General features: G+C 43.4%; 1 protein-coding gene across 1 annotated transcript; it reads left to right on the top strand.

Moving 5' to 3' along the window:
• Window positions 1-494: 494 nt before the first annotated feature.
• Window positions 495-14879, top strand: LOC309549050 (alpha-1,4-N-acetylglucosaminyltransferase-like). Its single transcript, XM_082249011.1, has 2 exons — window positions 495-1023; window positions 14239-14879. The coding sequence occupies exons 1-2, from the start codon at window positions 568-570 to the stop codon at window positions 14824-14826; spliced, it is 1044 nt and encodes a 347-aa protein (XP_082105137.1). The 5' UTR covers window positions 495-567; the 3' UTR covers window positions 14827-14879.
• The last annotated feature ends 1549 nt before the right edge of the window (window positions 14880-16428 follow it).

The raw sequence follows: 16428 nt of genomic DNA, 5'->3' as shown, positions 1-16428 counted from the left end.
CTTATCTTCCTAACTATGCTAGTTTTATTACCATTGCCATGTATATTTGTTTTGAGTGCATTTGTTTGTTTGTTACCTTTTTCGTCAGAAATTTCCTTTTTTAACATTCTGCTAAAACTTTTGTGAATCTGTTTCTGCTGGGATTTTGAAGAAGGGGACAGGGAAGCTTGTCCTGAAAAATTGTATATTAGTGCAAATAAAGGAAGTGTCATGGACAGTAATTAGCCAATAAATACTGCGATTAGGTGGACTAACCCTTTTTTACCTCTATAATTTTGATTTACTGGGGACATAAGCTCATTCATTGACCCATGAATGTCAGGTAATTCAGCCAGATAAGTTCCAGGTCAGTGACTCACTACGAGGGTAAAAAAAAAGATGATGCATAAGTAGGCAGAACCAATTCCCAATTCTTTGTCTTTATAAATACAGTGTTTTAAGTGGCATGCTAAATTTACTAAAAATTGGCCCATAAAGTTCTTATGATTAACTTTAGTAAAAGTATCCTTAATAATCTATATACTTCTGTCTGTTCCTGTTACAGCTCAGCAATTATACTCTACAGACATGTTGAAAGAAATAAGAATATTTGCAATTTGTTTGATGATTGCAGCTTTGGGCTATATCAGTAGGACTTCTTGGCAAAAAGACTATTCCATCTTGAATTTCCTCATTTTTAATGACTCCGAAATAGTAAGCATGGACAACGCTACTGGAATGGCAAGTTCTTTTAGTGCAAATGCAATTCTAAGAGAAGGAAATGGAATCTTATTTATGGAGACCACAGACAGAATGGATCCGCCATCCCTGGTACTGTGTGCTATTGAGTCAGCTGCACGAGTCTACCCTGACCGACCGGTGGCCTTCTTCATGAAAGGATTGGAGGACATTACCACAGAAGAAGATGAGAAGAGAGCAAGACAACAATTTCCAACCCTATCATCTTTTGACAATGTTTACCTCTTCCCTCTCAGAATGGATCAATTATTCAATAACACGCCTCTTAAGCCCTGGTTTGATAAGGTAAATTATAGCCTAAGTAGGGTACCTTTTGGGAAAAGTTGTTAGAGAAAAAGAAATGTTGGTGGTTGTAGATGGAATCATACTCTATAGGCAGCTGCTTCAAAATCTGGTAAAGCTCTTTATTGCATTAAAGTAAATTTGTCTTGATGGAGATACGGTGGCTACAAAGAATGAGAGAAATTAAAAATATGCTCTCTAAAATTTTGGTGAAAATCAGGGGATTTTCTTGAAATGTAACCCTATTTTTTTATAAAATTGCATTTGGGTCAGTGGGGAAGGCAATTTTTAGGGTGGTTTTTGAGGGTGCAATGCACTTTAAATAGCATCTGAGATTTACTGTAGCTTCTTCAAATTATCCCTAAACTGTTTTTGTACCAAAAAATAGACCCTCTTTAGTTTGATCATTTTATGAGTTAAAAAAAAAAAAAGGAACGTGAAAGAGAGGGGAAGAAAAAGGTAAAATTCACAAAGAAAGGTTAAATACACAGAAAAAACACACATAACACAAAAAGGAAACGATCCTTAATACACAAAAAAACGAAAATAGCAAAAAATAAACTAAACAGTTCAAATAGTGAAACTACGGTTTTATTTTATTTATTATTTTTGTTTTTCTCTCACAAATTATTGCTGACAGCATAATCAGTATTTTTACCAAAATAACTTCCTCCATCTCTAATGGCTACTGACCTGTCTAAAAATAATTTCATATGATTAAAAAATAATTCATATGATTACCTTAAACACTTTAAGTCTTTGACTCGGAATAAATATGCAGATATGAAAAGTCAGAAATCCTTTTTTCCATTTTTTTTTTTTAAATCCATAACTCAACATATCAAAGCCAACATGGCAACCTGACATCCTGTCAAAGAGCGTCTACAGGAGAGCTCAACTATGGAAACTTCCATGTTTATCCCAAGATTTCAGGGGGATAAAAAGGAGCCTAAGTAATAACTTTTGTTTCCAATAGGCAGGACTGGCTATAATGAGGTTTGACTGAGGTTTGATTGTTAAATACCACCAAAAGAAAGCTCTATTTGTGGAAAAAAAAGGGCATCAATTTTATTTGGGTACAGCGTCGCACAACAGCGCAATTGTCAGTTAAAATAACGCAGTGCTGTATCACACAAATTGGCCTGGTCATTAAGGGGGTAAAAACAATTATATCATCCTCCTCAAACTAGGAATCATGGTGTGAAATGGGAGTTTTTAGGTACCAAGTGGTTTTACTAAAATACAACCAGATCTAAAAAAAATAGTTTATTACGCAGCCAAAAAATAAAAATTCTAAAAAATCACACATTTGCACCTTCCTTCAAAGAACGATTGAAGAAAGTTAAACATTCATATAAATGTGATTATTTGCAGGTGTTATTTCTATTAAATGTGTACATACTGATGATACTTACTGCTTCCCGTCTGACCAATGTAGATAAAAGGCCAAGCTTGAGCATCATTTTTCTGGGAGGATGCACCCATACGTCCTCCCAAAAGAATGCCTCCTGCGCTTCCCCCATTGTTGACCACTGTGTGATCTCTGTGATTGGTCACAGCAATCACATGGTATCAGGGCCAATCACAATGGCCCTGTACATGTGATAGCTGTGATCAGTCACAGCATCACAGTAGTAAACAAAGGTTTAAATGAAACCTTTGAACAGTGTTACTGATTGCTAATACAGTGATTATCACCGTGATAAAAACAATGAAAATCCCTGATTTCCCTCCCCCCCACTCCCAGAGTAGTACAGTGTAGTAGTACTCTGACAGTCCCCCCCCCCCCCCCCCAGATCCCTCCACTCTGATCACACCCCAGATACCCTACTCTCCCATCACACACACCTTGGGTTTATTAATCCCCAGATCTCAAGTTCTGCTGCGCCTTTTCCAGATGGTTTCAATAGTGGAATTTGCAGCTCACCAGGGCCAAGAGGGTTAGCTGTGTGCCAGGCAGGAGACAATTTCCACCAGGCTCTGAGGAGCCTCCTCTGCCAACACCCCTTGCCTGATCCACTCCACACAGCCTGGCATACACTGCTAACCCTGACCATATCATGCACACACTCTGGATTTGCCCACTGCTCTGCACTCCTAAGAATTCTTGGTTCCACTCTGACAGTCGGTCTATTAAACAGTCTATTAAACAGCAGGCAAACTAAAGCTTCCTCACTGCTCCCGGTTGGAGAGGGCACAGCATGGAAGCTTTAGTTTGCCTGTTGGGTGGACTGGCATTTTAAAAATCCAGATTTTACCCCTTTCCTCATGCTGACGGCCTAAGGCAGCTGCCTTATGTTGGTTTCCAGCCCTGTACGATATCACTGTATGTCAGTGTCCCCAGCCCTTGTCTCTAATCGCCGCCACAGCAGTACAATGTCACCAGAGCAGTGCTGTCAGTCATTTTGTTCCTAATCACCACTACACCAGTCATTTTTGGGGTAACGCAAAAAAAAAAAAATCAGTAAAATACCGCATGTGGAAACAATTGTGCAAATGCAAAATATATAAAGAGAGCAAAGACAGGATTTGAAAGGTTCCAACGCAAAAAAAAATTATGTAAAAATGTATTATAAACATTTCAAAATGGTAAGTATTTCATATAAAATCATCAAGGAATATCCATACGGCTTTTACAATGAAGATGCAGTAACTTTAATTTCTACAGTACATGTTTCACCAGGCTATGGCTTCTTCAGGAGACTTTACAAATATTGCCTGCAAAGTCACTACAGATTCAAAAACAATATATTAGTCAAAATAGACACAAGCTACTAAAACTATAATCAGCACATAAAGCGCTTCTACATATATGTATTAACTATGGCACTAACTGCAACGAGAAATATTCACAAGAAAGTGTTGGATAATATAAATGAATAGGTTATCTGGGGGGCTCCTTCACCTATTTTATAGCACAATAGCTCAAATTACCCCACGCTATATTTCCTGGGGGGGGGGGGGGGTCACTTACCCAGCATTCTCCTGATTGATGATGATGTCACAAGTGCTAAGGGGGGGACTCCTCCCCTTAGCTATTTAAGAACTGTCAGACGGAGGAGCAGACAGTCGGCGGGAGACTTCTGGGGGTTTCCAGATTTTGATAAGCCTCCCTGCCCAGACCCCCACAACCACTGCCCAGGGTTGTGGGGAAGAGGCCCTTGTCTCCATCAACATGCTTTGGGGTGGGGGGTCCATGCTGAAGGCATGTGGACTTGTATGGTTCAGGATGGGGGGGGGGGGGGCACTTGCTCGTCCCCTCCCTTTCCTGACCTGCCAGGCTGCAAGCTCAGATAAGGGACTGGTACTGATTTTCGGGGGGATTTTTTCAAAAATTGGTGTGGGGTTTCCCTTAAAATCTATACCAGACCTGAAGGGGAGGGGACCCAATGCTGTGTGTTTTTGAAAAAAAAAAAAAAAAAATCTTTAATTACAGGGATGTGTTCTTTACGTTCAGCTATCAGTGGGGTCATCTGTTGTTAAAGATCCAGCCTTCGGCTTCCCAGCACACTCATTAGCAACCAGCTATTGGGGAGGACCCCCAACGTTGTTTCTGAAAAATACAACCAGCCAACCCAACCAGCAAAACCCTGGTGATAAATATTGCATGTTTTTTTTTTACTCTGTTACATTTGTTAATTGGACTTAAAGGGATTGTAAAGGCAGAAGGTTTTTTTTTTTTTTTTTTTTTTTATCTCAATGCATTTTATGTATTAAGATAGCTAAAACCTGTATGCAGCAGCCCCTCTCAGTCCCCCTAATACTTACCTGAGCGATTGAATCCCGCCGCTGTCAAAGTCAGTCAGCCACTCGAGAGAGAGAGAGAGAGAGAGAGAGGGCGGGGCCGGATCATGGCTCCGTTTCTGGATTGACACAGAGCTGTGACTTGGCTCAGGTGCCCCCACAGCCAGCTCCTTGCTATGGGGGCTCTAAACAGGAGGCCAGGAGCACAGAAGAAGTACCCGGGTAGAGGAGGATCCGGGCCGCTCTGTGCAAATTCACTGCACAGAGCAGGTAAGAATAACATGTTTGTTATTTTATTTATTTTTTTAAAGGAGACTTTACAACCACTTTAAGAACATGTTTTTTTAACGCTATTTACCGTCACATTTTTCATTATGCAGTAAATACCGCATAATCGTTGTGTATTGGAATTTATGTTTTTTACCATATGCGATAATTTATGCAAATGAGTCACATGACAATGTTGTCTCATGTGGTAAACAGTGAGTTGACCCCTTTGTCCCTAATCACCACCACTTCAGTTACTGTGTCCCTGATCACCGCCACACCAGTCGCATTGTCCCTAATCACCGTCACACCAGTTGGTGTCCCTGATTACTGCTACACCAGTTACTATGCAGTGTTGCCTGCTGCCTGTATTAAAACTGAACTACAACTTTTCTCTAGAACTGAATGTAATGATCAATCTCAGCATAGATCATACCTCTGTACTATGTTGTTCTGTTGTCTGTAGATCCCCTGAGATCCCCTCATATTCTGGGTTTAGTTGTTGCTGTGTGTCATGTGACACTCTGCATTTCCTGCTGATAGACTCTGTTCCTTCCACAGTCACTTCCTGCATTGCCCAGATTATGTAAACTCCCCTTTGTAGTTGTACTTCTTTTGGGCATCAGGCGTCCCGCACTTCTGTTTGCGCAATTTTACTGCTATTCTTCGGGTCACAATCGCGTCAAAATTGCACCACATTTGGGGTGCCATTGCAAGTCATGGGAATCGCTCGGCTTTAACCATCAGTGGCTTTAACTTGACAGCTTCAATCACTCATTGCGGCCGCCCCGGATTGCCCACCAATCACTGGATGTGCTGTATAAATGTTACACTGCTGAGGTATTTAGCCCCCAGTTATCAGCCAAGGCCAGGCCTTGGGACTTGGGGGCTAATAATTTTAAATAAGCAATAGGAGACCCAGGGCTTTTTGGGGGCCCACTCGGGGCTATAGGCCCGGTCAGCCCCTCCTGACGCCACTGGTGATACATGAGGAAACTGAAGCTGAGGGGAAGAGAGAGAGATTTTGGCGTTGTCAGCGTTGAAATGATATTGAAAGCCATGAGAAGCTGACCCAGGGAGGAGGTGTACATCAAGAATAGGAGAGGTCCAAGGACAGAACCTTGGGGGACCCCAACATAAGAGGAATAGTAGAGGAGGAAGTAGAGTTGTAAGTGACACTGAAGGTGCTGTTAGATGGGTAAGATTTGAATCAAAAAAGAGTACAGTCCGAGACCAAAGGAATAGAGTTTTTTGAGGAAGAGGGAGTAGTCCACTATCAAAGGCAGTAGAGAGGTCCAAGAGTAGGAGTACAGAATAGTGATCGTAATTTTAGCTGTTCGTAAGTAGTTTGTTAGCTTTAGGAGAGCAGTTTCTGTGGAATGTTGCGGGCAAAATCCAGACTGAAGGGGATCAAGAAGGTTATTCTCAATGAGGTGGCAGCTCAGCTGGTTGTAGACTTGACGTTCAAGAAGTTTGGAGGTAAAAAGGAGTAAGGATATTGGGTTTAGGTTGGTAAGATTGGTGGGGTCCAAGTGAGGCCTTTTTAGGTATGGGGGTGACTAGTGCATGTTTTAGAGTGTTGGGGAAGATGCCAGAGAGGGAGAGATTGAAGATACTAGTTAAAGATTGTAGGAAAGAGCCAGAGGGTGGTCATAGTAATTGCGAGGGAACAGGGTCCAAGGGGCAGGTGGTTAGGTGAGTGTTAGAAAAAAGTTTAGTGACTTCCTCTATAGTAGCTGGGTTAAACAAGGGAATTATTGATTGTGCATTTGGACAAGCAGTGTAGGTTGAGGAAGATATCTGTACAGTGGAGATCTCATCATGAATTGTATTAATCCCATTTTTGAAGGTAACTAAGGACGAAGTAGAGAGTTTAAAGATAGAAAAGAGTTCATGGGGACTGCGTGAGTGGGTGTTAATGAGAGTGATAAAATAGGTCTGCTATGCAGTTTGTAGGCAAGAATTGTATTTTTGGAGGGCAAATTTATACTGGTGGAGATCTTGCTGGGACATAGTCTTATGTCACAGAAACTCAAGAGCGTGGCTACATTTTTTGAGGCTTTTGGTATTGTCTGTTTGCCAGGATTGTAGGGGTCTGGGCCTGATTCTGTGTATAGTGAGAGGGACCAATGTGTCCAGGGTGGATGACCGTAAACTGTTGTAGACAGATATGGCCAGGTTGGGGCAGGACAGGTCTGAGATTTTGTCATAGAAATGATCTGTTGCAGAAAAAAAGAGAAGGGTTAATATGGTGAAGGTTTTTATGGGTAACTGTTAGGTAGTTGAAAGGTGAGGTGGAGGAAGACAAGTAGAGAGTTAAGCTGATAAGGTAGTGATCAGAGAGTGGAAAAGGAGAGTTGGAGAGGTTGCAGGAGTGCATAGGTAGGAGGTTACAAAATCAGGGCAGTTGCCATCACAGTGAGTTGAAGCATGTGTCAATTGCTTTAGGTCAAAAAACGAGGTTAGGCTCAGAAGTTTAGAAGTAGCAGGGGTGTTAAGGTTAATGGGGGGATGTTGAAGTCACAGAGTGATTGTAAGAATTTCAGAAGAGAGAAAATAAGGTAGCCAGGGAGAGAAGTCATTAAAGAAGCTTGATACTGGTCCAGGGGGCCAACAGATCACAGCAATTCTCAAAGAAACTGGAGAGAATAGACAAATACAGTGAGCTTCAAATGAGGAGTGAGTCAAAGAGGGAGGTGAATGAAGGACCTGAAAACTGCTTTGAGGGGATAGGAGGATACCAACTCCTTCTCCTTTCCATCCATAGGCCTGGAAGAGTAAATCCAGGGGAGGCCACCATGTGTGAGGGCAACAAGAGAGGGTAAGTCAAATGTACAAATCCAGGTCTCAATAATTGCAAGTAGGTTAATGGAGTTTGTGATAAAAAGCTCATGGACAGAGGTAAATTTGTCACAGACAAAGCGGGCATTCCAGAGGGCACAGGAAAAGGGGAGGCTGGTTCTAGAAAGGAGAGGAATATAAACCAGATTGTACCTGGCACCCCCTCTCCTCTAACAACGGCCGCAATCTACACAAATTTTTTGAATTGGCTCCAAGGGATGTTGTGTATCCACCGCAGGTGATGGCAGCTATCGTGGTGAAGAAAAGAATGACCTGCGGTGGGTTTGGTGTATCTCCTGGCATAGATAAGGCTCCCTTCATTGCACATTTCCAAATCAAGGAAGGCTAACGTATCCCTATCCACAACAGGGGTGAAGGACAGGCCCATGCAGTTGTTGCAGTGGTAGACAAAGTAATCTATAGCCAATTCTACTCCGCCCCAGATGGTTATTATGTAATCGATGTATCGACCATAATACACGATGTTGAATGCATAAGGGTTGTTCTGCCAGATGTGTTGTGACTCCCAATACTCCATAATAAGGTTGGTGTATGAGGGAGCAAAATTGGTCCCCATAACAGTCCCATGTACCTGCAGATATAAATCCTCATTAAATTGGAAGTAATTGTAGGGCAAAAGAGTCGCATCCAAGATAAAGGTGGCTTGTCAAGGATTAAGGATTGAATCTTTCGACAGAAAAAAATAACAACGCCTGCATCCCAATATCGTGAGTTTTGGATGTACAGTATATAATGACTTCACGTCGAGGGAAACCAAGATGTTGGAGGGTTCCCACTTATAAGGACTCAATTGTTGGAGCATATGTATACCATCCCTAATGTAGGACTGCAAACCTTGGACCAAAGGTTGTAGAAATTGGTCAACATATTGGGAGAAGCCACTGGTGATGCTGTTCATGGTGACCAAAATAGGTCAACCAGGGGGGTTATGGGCATCTTTGTGAACCCAAGTGAGGTGATAGGTGAAGGTGTTCTACAATTCTTTTAACAGAAAGGAGGCTTCTGACTTGGTGATAATGATGTCTGTTGAGGCCTGATTAACTAATTGGGTAGCCTCAGTAATAAAATTGGGCAGAGGAACAGAGTTCAGCTTGGTTTAGGTGTTGGTATCAGAAAGTAGTCTCAAAGCTTCTGCAACATAATAATTTCCCCCTCCCTTATCTGCTGGTTTTATAACTAGATTCTGGGTAGCCATCAGTGCCTGCAGGGCCTTAATTTCAGAGACAGTGAGATTATGCCCTCTATATTTTGTATTCTGTGCATGACTGCACATGTGCATAAGATCAGAATACACAATCTAGTAAAAGGTTTCTGTTAGGTTTCTGTTAGGTACCTGTGAGGTAAAGTCCGAAGTGGAGCTTGAGTGCTGAGGATTCAGGCAAAAACGTAGTCGGAGAGGTCCGGCCGGCAACAGATCGGGCAAAGCGGTATACAAACGAAATCCAAAGAATGGTCAGGCAGGAAGAGATCATACACAAGCTGGCGGTGAAGTATGGAATCAGCAGGCTGGGGAGGAGTCAAGAATTCAGGCAAAAGTTCATACACGATAATCAGCCAAAAAGCATACAGCACACCCAGGGAGATTGTTAGGAACCTGTCAGGAAGGCTCTGGCAGAGGATGAGTTAACACTCACAGGCTATTCCAGCTCCACCCTTCTCATCAAGAAAGAGCACTATTTAAGCTGGATCAGCACACAGGTTCAGTGCTGTCTCGTCTTCAGCTCCTGCCGTTGTTCCTGAACCTGTGACCTGTTTACTGCTGATTTCCTGTTGACCTTTTGGCTTGTTCCTGACTCCGCTCGTCTGCTGCCCGTCCTGACCCCGGCTTGTTTGACCATTCTCTCAGATCTCCCTTGTCTGTTTACCTGCCTTCGGACCTTGATTGGTTCTCCCTTGGTGGGGCAACCCTGAGGACCGTGACCTGGTATCCACACGCAGCGAAGTCCATCCTCACCACCAGAGGCTCTGGCGAAAACTGGTGGATACTTAGACTCCGCACCTCAGGCTAGCCTGTGTCACTTACCTTGGGGGTTCCGTCCAAGCTCCGCCCTCTAGCGGACATCGGGGCCTATCTCTGTCGTCAGGTTACCACCAGCACCCTAATAGAGATAATCCAAACAAACGGGCACTGAGTAACAGGAAGTGCTGCTTTTATGGGCTGGTTAAATTGTAAATTTTTTTGCAGCAGGTGGGGCTGGTGAGTCCAAAGCAATGGATCAGGCTGGAAAAATACTGCAAAGACTCCAGCGCAACAGGTAAGGCTGTAGGCTGCGAAACTGGGAACCTCACGGTTCAAGGACACCCAGGTACATGGCAGTTTCTATGCAGGGGCCTTTAGCATGTGTAGGGTAAAATGTAGATTTCAGCCTAATAGACGTGTGTTTTGATACCGGTAGGTGAACTCATTATGTGTTGGGCAGAGGCGTACCTAGGGTCTCCAGCGCCCTTGGTGAGGAGCTGTATCGGCACCCCCCCTCCCCTGCCCCATCTAGGTGTATTTTGCAGAGCAGACACTGATGCAGCCAAGTGTAAATGAACTTCACTGTCCATTTACACCCAACTGCCCTCCAATCTCTTGTTGGGAACAGATCCCCTTTTGTTAATTTTTAGCAGATCAGAATGGATTAGAGGTGCAATAGGTGGGTTTAAATGCATACAGTTGTACTGTGCTCGGGTGTATGGAGGTAATATGGATGTATCGTATGAGATCAGAATACCTAGGCAGGGATAGATTATTCCTATGCTGTGTGTGCCTGGGAATCTGTCCTGTGTTGGCCCAGTGTAGAGCTCTCCAGTGGGCAAACATTGTGTCAGGTGTGAACAGAAAGAGAGGGGGGTTAAAGAGAGAGAGAGAGAGAGATAGAGAGGGGGAGGTGACAGAGAGAGAGAGAGAGAGGGGGAGGTGACAGAGAGAGAGAGAGAGGGGGGGGTGACAGAGAGAGAGAGAGAGAGGGGGAGGTGACGGTGTGAGAGAGAGAGGGGGGTGACGGTGTGAGAGGGGGGGGGGGGGTGACAGTGAGAGAGAGAGAGAGAGGTGACAGTGAAAGAGAGAGAGGTGACAGTGAGAGAGAGAGAGAGAGAGAGAGGTGACAGTGAGAGAGAGAGAGAGAGGTGACAGTGAGAGAGAGAGGGGGTGTGACAGAGAGGACCCCTAGCCCTATCTACACCCCATCTTGTGCCCCCATGTACCAGTCCCTATCTGCTGGAAGGTGTGTGTGATTCTCAGTAAAGTACATTTCAGCAAGATGACAAGAAGCAGGCTGGACCTGATTTCTTGGTCATGGAGGTCACACACTAGCAAAGCTTTATTGTGGCTGGGAACAAGCATAGAAGCAGCTACAAGTGCACACATTTATCTTCAGGCTGTCTCCCCTCTAACTCACAATACACTTTACCTTAAAGTCCTGCAACTAGGTGCTGTGAATAGGAAACGATCATCCCCAGGACATGGATCTGGGCTCCGCCTCCTCATTACTCTTCTCTTGTTGTAACAGAGCCGACAGGCTTGCCTCCCTCCCTGCCGTTTTGCCAGTCATGGCAGGGGAGTGGAGGGGGGCGCCCGCCCGATGTCTGTCTCATGCTGAGCCTCCAGGAGCCAGCTAAGCTTCTGTCACTGGCAGAAAGAGTGCAGAATTCATCCCCCATTTGCAGCCTGTTGAGCCTGGAGCTGCCTAGGAGCCTTCTGATGACGAGCTGTTGTGGGCGGAGCCCTGTGACACCGAGCTCCGAGTCATACACTAACAGTCAGTATGGACACACAGCGGGCGGCTTCCCCGGGATTGGAGCGGGGGGCGGGGGTCGCCGGCTGAACGGAGGACCGGGAGAAGCAGTAAGTGCTCTGCTTCTGCACTACACTGCCAGTGTTTTTCCGCCCCCCTCGGCCTGCGCCCCTGGCGGGCGCCGTTCTGGCCAACCCCACGGTACGCCCCTGGTGTTGGGTATAGAGGAGGGCCTCAGTAGCAGATTATTGATACTCTCCAATAGCCCCAGACCTTCCAAGTATAATTCTTCCAACGTGGCCAAATGTAGAGGGTCAATGAGCCAGTGTGCTGCCCTAGTTTATTCTACATTAAAAGGACTCGCTTCTTTATTTTATATTTAAAAAATGACTCCCTTATGTAATTGAAATGTACTGGTACTGTATATTTTATATATACCATACTTTTTATTTTTTATGATATTTTAATTATACTGGGACTTGGAGTCCTTCCTCTGCCTTGAACTCTATATAGTTCCAAAATCTGCTTACTTATTTATTATTTGAATGTATATTTACTAATTGACTGTATATTGGCTGTGATATCTCTGTGAAATCCCCTGTATATAGCTCACTGACATTGCTCCATACTAACTCCCTAGTGCTTTAATTATTCTCCAAAATGTTGTGCTGCCCACTGCCCGCCCACTTTCCCTATTTTTTTTTTTTTTTTTTTTAGCTCTCCTGTCACGGGGCTTAGGTTTGACAAAGGAGCTTCTGCACATGCTCCAAAACATGTAACCACCCCCTTCTGACGTCACTTCCAGTGTATAGTCTCCAAGCTGGTCCTGTAAGTCGGTCGGTCATCTTTCTTTTGGCATCTGTCTTTCCCTCTGCTTCTGATTGGCTAGTGAGGATCCAGGAGAGCCATAACAGGAGACCTACCACAGACGTGACTGTGTGGGAGGATGAGCTTGTTTTACACTACCTTTCTGTGAGTGTTTTTAACCACATTTGTTTAACCTCCCTGGCGGTATGATTATGTCAGGAATTATGCACCAAAAGCGGTACAATTTTTTTGCATGGAAATTTGACGTTATGTATTATAGGCCTACAATTTTTAGTAATTACTGACTTAAACCTGACCAAAACAAGACTCTAGTAGACATCCCAGATGTGATAAATTTGAAACACAAATGCATGAATTATATAATAAAATTATATTATTGATTAGATTATAATATATATATTATAATAAAATTATATTATTGATGTGTGTGTGTATGTATGTATGTATGTATGTATGTATGTATGTATGTATGTATGTATATGTGTGTGTGTGTGTGTATATATATATATATATATATATATATATATATATATATATATATATATATATATATATATATATAAAATCGTATTTTCCGGCTTATAAGACGACCCCCCCCTAATTTTCATCTACCGGTTATACTTAGGTTACCTTGGAGATATTATATTCGGCGTATAAGACGACCCCCCCCCCCCCCCCATTTTTGGGGGATTTTTTTGAGGTTCAAAAGTAGTCTTATACGCCAGAAAATACAGTATGTATGTGTGTATATATATGTGTGTGTATATGTGTGTGTATGTATATATATAATAAATGTTATGTGTTTGTGTTTTGTGCAACATTTGACTTTCCCTCCCAGTTCCGCTCCCATGCACCATTGCTGCTGCAGGGAATGGAACCAGGAAGTCATCAGACCGACGGACGAGTGGCGGGGATCTCGGCTGGCGATCACAGCAATGGGAGATCATCGCTGGATCGCCAGGAGAATGTAAGGGACAGCGCTGCACGCTTTGCAAATCTACCCCGAGCATTACTCGGGGATATCGATAGTAGCAGGGAAAAATCCACCCCGAGTCACGCTCGGGGATACCGCTAAGGGGGTAAATACTGGTGTTACTGCCCTTAGGCCCCTTTCACACGGGCGCTCCATATGCCATATGTCCGTATATCACCCCATCCGTTTGCAGGTGATATACGGACATAATGCATGTCAATGGGATTGCGGATGTCAGCGGATGACCATCCCCTGACATCCGATTTGCGTCCTTTCAGTTCTGTTCCGTTTTTTGGAACGTAACAGAACCCTATTTTTCTTCCATTTAAAAAACAAAGGATGTCAGCGGTGTCATCCTCTGACATCCGCAATCCCCATAGACAAATATTGTGTCCGTATATCATCCGCAAACTGATAGGATGATATGCGGACATACGGAGCGGATAACCAAGTGTCGTCCGTGAAAAAAAAAAGTGCCGGAGTGGATCGCAATACGGTCCGCTCCGTGTGAAAGAAGCTTTAGAAGCAACTTTCTTTCTATTTATAATTCTCTAGATTTTGCTTCTACCTCTTTGAGTGCTGTTCAAGTGCCCTCTGTGCATTCTCCAGCTGATGGGAGCCCAGAGAACCAGAATATCCAGAGGTCATATTCATACAGAAGCACCCTATATACCGCCTCCTAAGATTATGTGTATTATATCTGTGTATGCAGTTTAAACCTCTTTTTATACACAAAGTAATGGTACAGCTGCTCTTGCATGGCATTTTAAAGTGAAGAAATATGTTTATGTTCTCATTAAATATTGTACTTTGCTTGATTACCAGGTAAATCCTAAAAAAGAAGTCTACTGGAGGCACGTTAGCTCAGATGCCTGTAGGTTTGCCATGATGTGGAAATATGGTGGAATTTACATGGATACCGATGTCCTCTCACTTCGTCCAATACCCCAGGACCATTTTCTAGCAGCCGAATCTTTTATAGTTACTAGCAGTAGTGTTTTTGGCCTCTCCCCACATTACCAACTGACATGGCAGTTTATGGAGAACTTTGTTCAGAACTACAGGGGAGAAATATGGGGACACCAAGGGCCGGGGGTTTTCACACGTGTTGTGAAGAAATTGTGTGGCATGCCGGTATTTAACTCTACTGATGATGTAATGTGTGCAAACATCAGTTATTTACATATTCAACGTTTCTACCCAATACTGAATGGAGAATGGTACAAGTACTTCCAAGTCTGGGAGAATTTGCCAACATTTAATGACTCCTATGCCTTACATCTTTGGAATTTCAGGAATAGAAAAGGTATATCTATGGTACCTGGAAGCAACACATTGGTGGAACATCTCTACCAGAAACAATGCCCTACCACCTATGGATATGTTTTGAGAAAAGAGAAAACTAATCTGTAACAAGGCTTGTTGGGCCTATAAACAGATTATATGACTCATAAAAAAATCTCCCCAGAAAAAGACTTTAATAAAATTTAGGGGATGGCAAATCATTTGTGCAGATTGTGCGTCTACACAAAGGTCCTCTGAGAGTAGGGGCCCATTAATACTAGATGTAGGCTGAGCCAGTTTGAAGACACCTCCTGCTGTCATGGAGGTCATCCTTCATGATATCCTACCCTTGTTAATGGTTTGGAATATTGTACCTCAAATACTTTCACTGCTTGCTTTAATAACAAAATACCTGTTTAAGGACTTTGGCAAATCAATTGTAAATGACATAAATGTATATCTGTGTATATGTGTATGTACAGTATATGTCCCTCACATGTATCTTCTTTAAGTGGAAAAATACACAGATCATCCAGAGATTAGGGTGAAATTTTGTATATCCTTGTATGTAGTACACAGAATGGATCTGATTTCAATATTTCTTTATACCACAGTGTATTATCTGTGTACGTAAAAATAAACACATGTCCAGGCACAGCTTTGAAAATATTTATTTTTAATTTGTATGTGTGTGTGTATGTATATGTATATGTATATGTATATATGTGTGTATGTGTATATATGTGTGTATGTATATATATGTATGTATGTGTGTGTATATATATATAATTTCTCTAGCGCTCATTGACAGACGTAGTCCTCGGTGATACAGCACCTTCGGGTTATGTTGCCTCCACAGGAGCAGGACTAGACAGGAAATTAAAAAGCTCTGGCCACACCCTAGGGGCAGTCCCAGAGGGTATATCCTCTCTCTCTCTGCCTCAGCAAATCAGTTATTTTCTGTCTAGTTAGGAGTAAGGACCTAGATACCTTGCTGGGATCTTAGGTCCTAGCAAGATTTTTTTCTTAAAAGATTTTTTAGACAGCTTTTTTTCTCCAGTTTTCCTGTGAGATCTTCAAGCAAGAAAGCTGAACTGGGCGACGGGCTGGATGTTGAGATCCGGTGGTCACCCCAGTTCAGCCTACGAGCGCGTGCAGGCCATAGCTCAGCGCTGGGTCGGCCGCGACAAAGTCCCATTAAAGGACTGACCCCGCGAGTTAAACGTCTCGCTGAAACGCCAAAGACCATGAGTCACGGCGTCCATATCGGTCGACAGCCCTCCCGCCCCGGTGGAGAGGGGTACTGTCAGGAGTTGGTGCCCGCCTGGTTCCGGTATGGTGAGTAGTATGTTCCCCCTTTTCCCCTGACGGGTCTTGTGGTGAACGCGGGCCCCTCTCTGTATGGTAAGATAGAGTCCCTCTCTATCCTATAAATGACACAGATCCTCCTACTTTGAGTGTGATTTTATGTGCAAAAAGCCAGGAGGCTTGGTTTGGGAGCTAACAATCTAATTGTATACATGTTAAAAAGATTGTAATCAGTGGCATTCTGGGAATCTTACGGTGATAAGAATAAGCTACCTACCAGTCAGAAGCCACGGACATGTAGACTGCCTTCCTAATCAGATCTCCAGCTATTAGCAGGCCTCCCGAATGGCCATGCGGTCCGCCAGGGCCGGTACCGCCAACCACGCCAAATCCCCATGCAGAGAGAGTGTTGTGTGCCCTGCA

Source organism: Pelophylax lessonae (genome assembly GCF_965119305.1).
Source record: "Pelophylax lessonae genome assembly, chromosome: 3".
NCBI classification, from domain to species: domain Eukaryota; kingdom Metazoa; phylum Chordata; class Amphibia; order Anura; family Ranidae; genus Pelophylax; species Pelophylax lessonae.
Note: the sequence above shows the minus strand (reverse complement) of the source record. Positions and strands in the feature narration are given on the sequence as shown.

What these genes read in the sequence shown, in the direction of transcription:
- LOC309549050 (XM_082249011.1), top strand. Translation starts at nt 568, where the DNA reads ATGTTGAAAGAAATAAGAATATTTGCAATTTGTTTGATGATTGCAGCT. An exon ending in TTAAGCCCTGGTTTGATAAG is followed by an intron (nt 1,024 to 14,238) that starts GTAAATTATAGC and finishes CTTGATTACCAG; the next exon opens with GTAAATCCTAAAAAAGAAGT.